General features: G+C 46.7%; 1 protein-coding gene across 1 annotated transcript in view; it reads right to left on the bottom strand.

Moving 5' to 3' along the window:
* The window catches only part of MCUB (mitochondrial calcium uniporter dominant negative subunit beta), a 39,287-nt gene extending 30,446 nt beyond the window's left edge, over positions 1-8,841 (bottom strand). The window contains 1 exon segment of the mRNA XM_040556264.1: positions 8,118-8,841. Within this exon segment, the coding sequence (XP_040412198.1) occupies positions 8,118-8,210 (93 nt within the window). The 5' untranslated portion in view covers positions 8,211-8,841.
* Between the last annotated feature and the right edge of the window lie 567 nt (positions 8,842-9,408).

A 9,408-nucleotide genomic window follows, 5' to 3' on the forward strand; every position in this document is an offset into this window, starting at 1 on the left:
TTTAAAAAATGATACTGTCTTTTAAGAAGCTGGTGAATTGTGAATGATGCCCTGTTGGCTTTATCTGGAATTTTAACGTTCTGAAAAGCTGCAGGGAGAGGGGCAGAAAGGGGCCAGTAAATTGAAGCAGAGCCACTGGGAAGCTAAGACAAACTCATAACCTTGTCATTTCACGTGTAGTCAGCCTACTTAACCACGTCAGTTATACAAATCAGATGCACGGCTCTTACGGCGTAGCTGAGAAAGATGACTGCTTCAAGTTTCACCTATTTTATCGATGTTAACAGCATTAAGCATTTACTTGAGCCACCGGTCAAGACTCTTGACCAGCAGTGCCCAGTTGATTCAGCATTACTATCCTTGGGCACAGCACTTCAGGACAGCCAGATCGTAACTTCAGTTCCTCACATAGCATTTATTGCACTACTGGTGCAGTAAACTAACTCACACATTCAGGCATTACATTTGTATTACAGGTATGTTTCATCCACCAGGTTGTTATTTTTGTAACTGTGTTTTCCTTTCACTGTTTGCGATCTCTCCCTTCACCTTCATCTTCTTTCCTTCTTCTGGGCAAGGCAGAAACAGGATCTGCAGAAAAGGAAACTCAGCTACCCTGTGGTTACACAGTGGCTTCATCACCTTCTCCAATTTTTCAGACGGTTTAATCCATCTTCACTTACTGCAATTAACTTAAAATTTGTCCATTCACAAACACGCCTATTCAACCACGTACACCAGGCTAGCCAAAACCTCTGCCCCACTTCTGGTCAAAGAAAACCTTCAGCACCCAGCCTGGCGACTGACCCCACTGCACTGGCAGAACACCACCAACTCTCCCTCTGCCCCGCAGCTGCAGCCTTCAGCTGCAAGCTCGGGTTTGTGCCAGGTTTGCTCTGCGGGCCAGGAAGGCTGCCACGGCCACGCTCCACAGGAGAGGCCAGACATGGAGCAAAGCACCTCAGGGGCTGGGCACCTTCATACCTGTAACTTAAGCCCTGACATACAGGCGAGGGAAATGTTTTACTCAAAAAGCGAAAAACCAAGCAAACAAAATCTGCCTTCCACAGCTCACACCGTGGGATATGGTGGTGCTCTGCAGGTTCAGGAAGCAAGGGAAGGACATCAAGTAACAGGTTGCATGAGAAGGTACCGAGAACGAGACAGGTCTTAGAAACAAACAAAAAAAAACTTGCAGAAACCATGGCAACATTGTTCTGCGAACACTGTGGCATCGCAGGTCACCCAGAACAGGTAGGTGAGCGTGCCCTCCATGGAGAACAACCCACAGCAGAGCAGTCTGACCAAACTGATTTCCTTATGACGCATAACATTTGATTTGCCAGGGAGAAGAGTAATGTAATTTCTCCTCCACTCAGGCAAATACGTTTAAAGATGCTTTTGTGATCTCCAAATCAACCTCATGGTCTCTCGCTCTACTCTTAAGCGACAACAGGGAGATACTGGGAGGATGAAATCGCTACCTGCACTGCAAACTAACAACACATTTCATCTGCGCAGACAATTTATTCCCTCTCCATCTGACTAGAACGTGAAGACTGAAGTCATTTTGATCTAAAATGACCAGACAGTAAGTGTGAAGATAATTGCTTCGAAATCGTTTCTCTGAAGGAAAAAAAGTAAATTATGATCTTGCCTGCGCATAATGTACTCAATGTTTCTGCCCTTTTGAAGATGCACTGACTGTGCTCATCATGATAAACACCACTCTTAAAAGCGTAAGTTTCCTGTTTTCGCAGTGAACAACTTTTTCTGGTTTCAGTCTGGGGGAGGACTAAATGTTTCCTCACCAGCAGCAGAGGCTGTGCCCTCCGGCCATCACCACACAAGCCCAAAGCTGTTTATCCACGTTTACCCAGCCTGCTGACATTTGCCACGTCCTCACAGAGCATGAGACTGCTCCTCCCCAAGCCAGCATGGCAAAGAATTGGTTTATGGACCAAAAAAGGTTTAATCTTCAGCAGGCAAGCAGCCAGCCACGTCCACTTTTAACTCCTATTGCTGCCTTCAGCTATAGTGTTACAGCAAATACCGCCACTCTAACGTGAGGGATTTACTTTGCTAGTGATGGATCTGACCTTCAAGAGCCTAAATCCATACTTTCCCAACACTTGGGGATCGTGGACTTTGGGTCAAGCATTCCCTGTATTCCCATCTATCCTCACAGCGATCGGACTACAAAGTCCTCGTAAAGCGGCTCAGTTACAAGCGGTGCACCGCGGTACATTTACAGGACACGCTGCAGGAATTAAGGAAGAGCTGGTCTGGCAAACACAAAGTGCATCGGGGACAGCATGCAATACCCGCACTGGATGCAATTTCAGGATGAGCCGGGACACATGGGTCAGCCAAGGACGGAAAAGGTCAGAGCACGTAACTGGCAGGCCTGAAAACCGTCCTCTTCCTAGCCTCCCTACGCAACTTCACAGAACAAAGAGCTCAAATTAATCGTTCGCTGGGCTCGTCACTTCAGCCCGGGACACAGTGAGCAACTGTAAGCATGGCAGAACTGATCTCACAAAAACGCCACCTCTTCCCCTTGAAAACCTCATCACCGAGTTCTTTACCAACACCCTGGCAGAAGACAAGGCACACACAGAGAACCTGTCTCTCCTTTCACCCTTCTGGAAAAGAGCAAAAGAGAGAAGCAAGCAACCCAGAGCAACAGCTGGAGCTAGATGCCCTTAACAGAGACCTCTCATAATCGACACCGTATTCCAACGAGGCCCAGAAGTGACAGTGACCCTCTTCCAGACTCAGAAGAGCTTGCTGTCTTCTCACCTGGCTGTAACAACCTTCCTGCCGACGAGCACCTCAAGGAGAAATTCGCCTTTGCTGCTGACGTGCAAGCGTGCTGCCAGGGTAAAAAGAGATTCTGGAGAAAGTGAGCCTAGCAAAGCCTGGCTGTCCCATTAATTCCCCTTTATCTCATTTCCCTTCATGGGGAAGGGGCAGGGGGGTAAATCAAGATTTGAGTGCTTAACTAGATGTCGAGAACAGGTGTACTGTTTGCTTCCACTCCAATGCCAAAAACTTCAGAAATAATTCACAAGGTCAAGTCCTCAATACAAAGAAACAAAACAAAACCTAAACAGCCAAACAAAAAACCATCAATCCCTTTCCTTTCTCTCCCACCCTTTCAGAAATTAAGATATTATAAGCTCTGGAACAGGCTCTCAATTTTTGACCTTTAAGCTTTAAAACAAGATTAAAAAACCACAAAAGAGCACCAAAAGCAAAACAAGCACTTTTAAAAGAGACTAATACTCTTAAAACACACACAACTTTTGTAAACGGCTTTAAGTACTCAGTGCTTTAGGAGTGATTTGTGGTAAACCTTCAGAGCACCCAAGACATTTGCAGAGCAATTTTCTCAGACATCATCCAGAGGTCTAGTATCAGTTTTTTTCCAGGTACAGAAAGACCTGATAGCAAAGCCTTGCTCAGAGTGCTAGAAGGAACAGCACTGGACTCGGATGTTCCTCATCCCATAAGGGATAAGAATTCACACAAGCTTCCAGCACTGCTGGGATTATCGCAGTACCCACTCCAGGAAAAGTCACAGCACCCTTTTCTGTCCTCTACCTTATAACCACAGCATGCCCGATACAGGTACCATTTTGTGGTATGACCATTCCTCAGCCTTGCAGAAGGTGCTTTTCATTTTCTTTCTGAGGAACAGCCATAGTCACACAAACGTCAAACACGCATATCTACTGACACTCAGAATAAGCAAAAAACTGTTCTAATATTCCATGCAAAGAGAGCTCATTTGATATAAACATTCAAATTTGTTGCTTTTCTGCCACCTACCCTGTCGGAAAAAGCCCCCACCAATTTCAGGGAGTCAGACGGTCGATGCCAGTTTCAAATGCTGAGTGAAGCCGGTTATGAGAAATTCCCTAAACCTCAAAGTAAACGGGTGCTTTGCTGGGAATTATACCTACAGACATTTGATAATTACACCTGCACCTGCGAGTATCTCACAGCCCACTCACTTTCTGCAGACTCTACACTAGAGAGAGAAGCTACACAGAAGAGCTGTATATACATGAGTATATACATACAGAGGATGATTAATTTCCATGATACATACATATACCTGCCTACATAACTGCTATATATATATCTCATATTTATCAGTTCACACGTGTGAGCTTTCTTCCATAAACAATTCAGTGGGTTGTGTGTTCTCATAGATGTCCTCCAGCACAAGCACATGGCTTCTGATTAGAAAGCAAGGTTTGGATCATGACGCAAACTTTTGTTGTTGAAAGGGAAGGAAAGACAGGGGAAGATACACCCAGCAGCCACAAATTATTTCCAGCCTTGGCTTCAACTATACCTCAATTTCCAAAGGGCCTGCGTAGGCTGCAAATACACAGCGGGGACTTCAACCACATTTAAGTGAAATACTTAGCTGCACAGCGCAGTCAAGATAATCCACTCTGGTAGCTGCCTGTGATGTCCCAGGGTGGCTGCCTTGGCAGAGTATCTTACAGATCCCAACTGAGCAAAGGAGAAGGGGTAAAAGGAAAAACACAGGGAAAAGAGGAAAGACACATTTAAATTATCCTGTGGCTGTTTGGACACATCTAGAGCGTTACTCCCAATGCTGCCTAAAACCTAAGGACAAACTGGAAATGTTTAATGCTAGAAGTATGATGGTAATTTGGCGGTAAACAAGAACAACTAAAAGTTACTAAAAGGAAGAACAGGAAAATGTTAGACCCAGTCTGAAGAACGGGGCAGTCAACAAACTTATCAGCTGAAAGCATTAAAAGAAACATTTTTGACAGATACGGATGGCACTGGGAACTGACAAAACAGGAATAAAAAGCTCCCTGGCCTGCTTTTTGCAGATAATCAAGAACAATGGCTCTCCAACTGTCTGCAGTTTGCCACTAGGAAGAAATTTTTCCTCAGCAACAAGCATAGACGATATCCTAACTTGGGAAGAAAGCAAATGCCCAACATTTCTCACAGATGCATTTGCGAGTTGATCTTGCCAGCTGACACACAATCCTTCCCCGTGTCTCCACACCGCAGATGCACGATTTTAAGAGAGCTTCACACCCAAAAGCGGAATGCTTTCTGAATTAACCGTGTTAAATATAACTAATGCTTTGAAAATGGAAGTTTTTCTCATTTTACTTCCCTCCTCCTCACGCATACTTGCTCAAAACAAGCCTTGCCCTTTGCAGGAGATGCTGTCACCATATTACGCAGTATCTCCATACAGCACAGAAACAGTTTTTGCCAGAGGGGACCGTGCAACTGCAAGTGAACCTGGTTTTAAGCCAAGAGAAACTGCCTAGCACAGGCTGCATCTTCCACAGCTGCAGAACATCCCCGGTGCTGTAGGCAGCCTGCTGCAGACCCCCACAGCACGAACTAAACTGTGAGCCTCATGTATATGAATGGCCATAAAAAGCAACACAATTTTAGTTTCTCTGCAGTACTGAATCTAACTAGATCTTCTTAAAAAGAAAAAAATAAATAAATCAGCCCCTGCAATGTTGTCTGACTTGAACTGTTCATGAAAAGACAAGGAAAAACGGCAATTTTAAGCTCGATCCTGGTTAACACATCCATTCTCCGTCGTGACATGGTGAGAGGAACTTTTCCTTGCCGAGAGCCGTGGAGTCAGCATGTTTCTCTGAGCACAGCACGAGCAGCGGGAGTTAAAACCTGCAAGCCAAGTAGGAAGCGAAATAGCTGGCAACCCCTGGGTTTCACCACATACCAAATAACTGCAGCATTACAAATCTGGGATTCTACCAAAACAAATCGCATCCTTCTGGGAATAATATTATGGGTAGTAATAACGAGGTCTGTCCAAAGAACACAACAACACACCGCACTTAGCTGGAAAAACTACGTGCCTGTATAAATACTGAACACTTTTCAGAAAGATAAAAAAGCCGTGTACACAAATCAAATCATGCAACTGAAAATTCAACTTTATAAAATTAAGTGGAATTTGCATAAACATTGCTCTGAAAGCAGAGCAGCTAATCAAAGGAGGTGTGGATTTTGTTTAAATGCTGAGCTGAGAAGATGACAATGGACGATCCCGCTCTTTAGGACAGGAATCCCTGTTTTTACAGAAAAATTACAGCAAATCTGGCTCTCTAAAGTGGTTCGTTTGTCCCCAGGGCAGCTTATTTACTAGTCAAAACCAGAGCACACAAATACGCCGTGTACTTACGCACCTGCTTGTCAGCACGGTACCACCTGAGCACCCATCTCTGCAGCACGTGACGGCTAACCCTGTGAGTAGCATCACCTCCAGCTTTGCAAATGGAAACCCCCAGCTGGTGCCGCCAGCAAGTATCTGGGCAAACCAATCCCCATCATGGTGCATGATCCCTGTTATGGATCACGGGGCCACAGACAGCACCAGCACACACTGAGGGCGAAGGCAACAAGCAACCAAGCTCTGCTCTCCTGAGCTGACCACAAGAGCTCCAACCTTTCCTTCCAGAGATGGGAGGCAAAACACTTCTTCAACTGAATGATTATGACAAACAGAACTAGCAACGCACATGAGCAAATACAACCCCCCAGAAAATGAAAGAAAAAGCACAGGGGGAAAAATATCAAATAGTCACACCAGCGTTTGCACTGGACAAGATGTACATGATCTGACGTTCTGCTCGACATCAACATCTAAAGAGCTAAACAAGCACAGTAACATTTTTCCATTAGCTTGAAATTACAACTACAGGCCATTAATTTAATTTTTATACTAACAAATATTTTAACTGCCTTAACTGTTCTGCAGAGACGTATTCACAAATTTGAAAGGCACCCAAAGATGAAAACAGGAAGGGGCAAAATCAGTAAACAAGCTTCATCATCTATCGTGCTAATGGCTCTGTAGAAAAGTTGGAACTCTGGACTGCACATATAAAAAGCATTCTATATTAATACATTCCCAACACTTCTATTTTAGAAATGAACAAGATCTCCTATTTAACATTTTTTCCAAATTAGAGTTTTCCTCGACATTACAACACCCCTCTCCCTAGCCTAGAAAAGCATAAGAATTTAATTCCTGAATCACGTCGCTGTGATGTTCCATCCCAGCAAGTCACAGAGCTGTTCGTTTTTCTGCTCCTTCCTATAATGGCAGGAGTGCCAAATCAAGAACTTTTCCTCCTCCTCTTCCTCTCCTTTTTGGTGCATCTTCTTGAGCTTTCAGCCTCATTTTGGAGCCTTCGAAAAGCATGAAGCTTGCCTGCAAAACGGTACCCCGGAGAAGTCAGAGGTGATGAACTGACTACGTAACACCAGAGTGTGCTGAATGGCAGTGTAAATGCCCTCTCTGAGAGCAAAGATGTTTTAGCACTCTGTGTTTGAACCGTAGAAGATGAAGGAGGCTACGCCAGTATTTATTTTAATTTCCTTCCTGAAGTGTCCTCATAACCCACACGTGCCAAACCAGAGAGCAGCCATTCAGATTAGCGGATCAGGGGCAAATTAACACTATGGGATCACGCAGACGGGTTTCTAAGCAGGGTTTGTGCTCAAGCTCTCAGCAAGAAGCCAGCAGCTTGCTCAGGAGCACGATGTGACCCTTTGGCGGGTCCCAGGGCTCGAACAAGCCAGCCCAGTGCACGTCCTTCTGCCACTGGGCCCTGGGGCTTCCTTCTCGTGAACACGACAGGGACAGCGTCGCGCTGCATTTATCGCAGCCACATCTTCAAGTGCGTTGAGGATGGCTGCTATTAAAAACAGTAACCAAGGGTTAAACCACGTTCCCTCTGGGCATGCAACCATGCAGGCCTTCCGCACCTCCTGGACGCTCCGAAGTCGCAGCAAACTTTTATTTTCCTCACCCTCCCCTACCTGCTGGGGCTGTCCAAGCCCAGCGAACCCACAGCCCCGAGCCCTTCGCACAGACAACTTCCACAACAACGCCTCGCCAGGACCGGGAAGTGCCGCTCCAACCAAGCAGCCACCACCGACTCGACCCTCCCCGGGCCCCCCCAGCGCCCCAAATCCCCCGTCCGAGCCCCTCAGGGCCGGGGGGAGGAGGCGAGAGGCGGGGGAAGCCCATCCCGTGCCCGCCGCCCACCCGCCTCACTCACCTGATGCGCGGGCAGGGTCGGGAAGCCCCCCGCCAGCAGCCGGCGACGCCGCTCGCCCGGCAGCCAGCCGCTCCGCACCGCCCGCCCCAGCATCGCCCCAGCCTTCCTCCTCCTCCTCCTCCTCCTCTTCTTCTTCTTCTTCCAGCGCCGCGGTGGGCCAGCCCGAGCGCTGGGCGTTGCCGCCGGGGCTGGGCGGCGGTGGGGCTCGGCGTCCTTCCCCTTCCCGCCCGCCGCCGGGGAGGAAGAGGAGGGTAGCTCCCTGTGGGTAGGGCCGGCTGCTCCTCGCCGTGAAAACGGTGAAGAGGGCTGAGGGAGCTCGTACCCCAACACCCGCACCTCATGGAGTTGGGGTACTGTACTGTTTAGTCCCCACAGCGCCTGTTTTTGAGGCGCAGGGGTGTCGCTGCCCTCTGTGTTTCAGCGGGATAAACGCACTCTGCTATCACAGCAATGAGCAGCCAAACGCAAAAGCAAGCCCTGCCGAAGTTCATTGTTTCCAAGAGAGTTCTATTTACAGGAAATTGTTGGCAGTTATTTGTTCCACATCAGCATATCGCACATCTCTATCACCACAAACGCAGCTTTTCGTATTCAGTGCAAACCACTGAAGCAGTGAAACCCAGGGAAGTGTTGGATTTGCCTGTTTTCTCTGCTCTTCGTCATGTCCCTCCACAGCAGCGCTGCATACAACAAGACACAGCTTTGCCCTGTGGTGACAGAAGGGTCTTGAAGAAACTAGGCTGCTGAAGCCCTGAAGAGTATGGCAGTGGAGCGTGGAAAAACTCTGACTGCTTGGACACCTGATGGCTCCAGGGTCTAAATAAGCCCCCACTTCGTTCATTTCCCCAGCTCTGGAAGGGAAATGTGAATGTTAGCCTTTTCGGGGCCCTAGGAAATAAACAGTGTGTCTTTTCCATTGGCCAAGAGAGCCAACAGAACATTTTACCAGCTGGGGCTTGTGTCACTACCATGTTTAAAACGATGACTTTGCCTCTTCAAAAAACCTACCCTCTGTTTACATTTCTCACCTTTAGATTGCTTTGTAAGGTAACTTCTGCTTTGTTCTCCAAGCAAGGCCTGTTTTGCATCTTTCAATTTCCTCTATTAAATATTATCTGTTGGTTGTAACTTTGATTTTCTCATCTTATACCTCATAAAGGTATCTGCACAACACTTCTAAACTACCACATATCATTAACACCTGACAAGGATAGGTCTACATAAATATCATCCTTGTATTTCTCTGTTCACACACAAACATTATACATATATAAAAAAAAGTGAAACATCA

The sequence above is a fragment of the Cygnus olor genome, chromosome 4 (assembly GCF_009769625.2).
Source record: "Cygnus olor isolate bCygOlo1 chromosome 4, bCygOlo1.pri.v2, whole genome shotgun sequence".
Classification (NCBI taxonomy): domain Eukaryota; kingdom Metazoa; phylum Chordata; class Aves; order Anseriformes; family Anatidae; genus Cygnus; species Cygnus olor.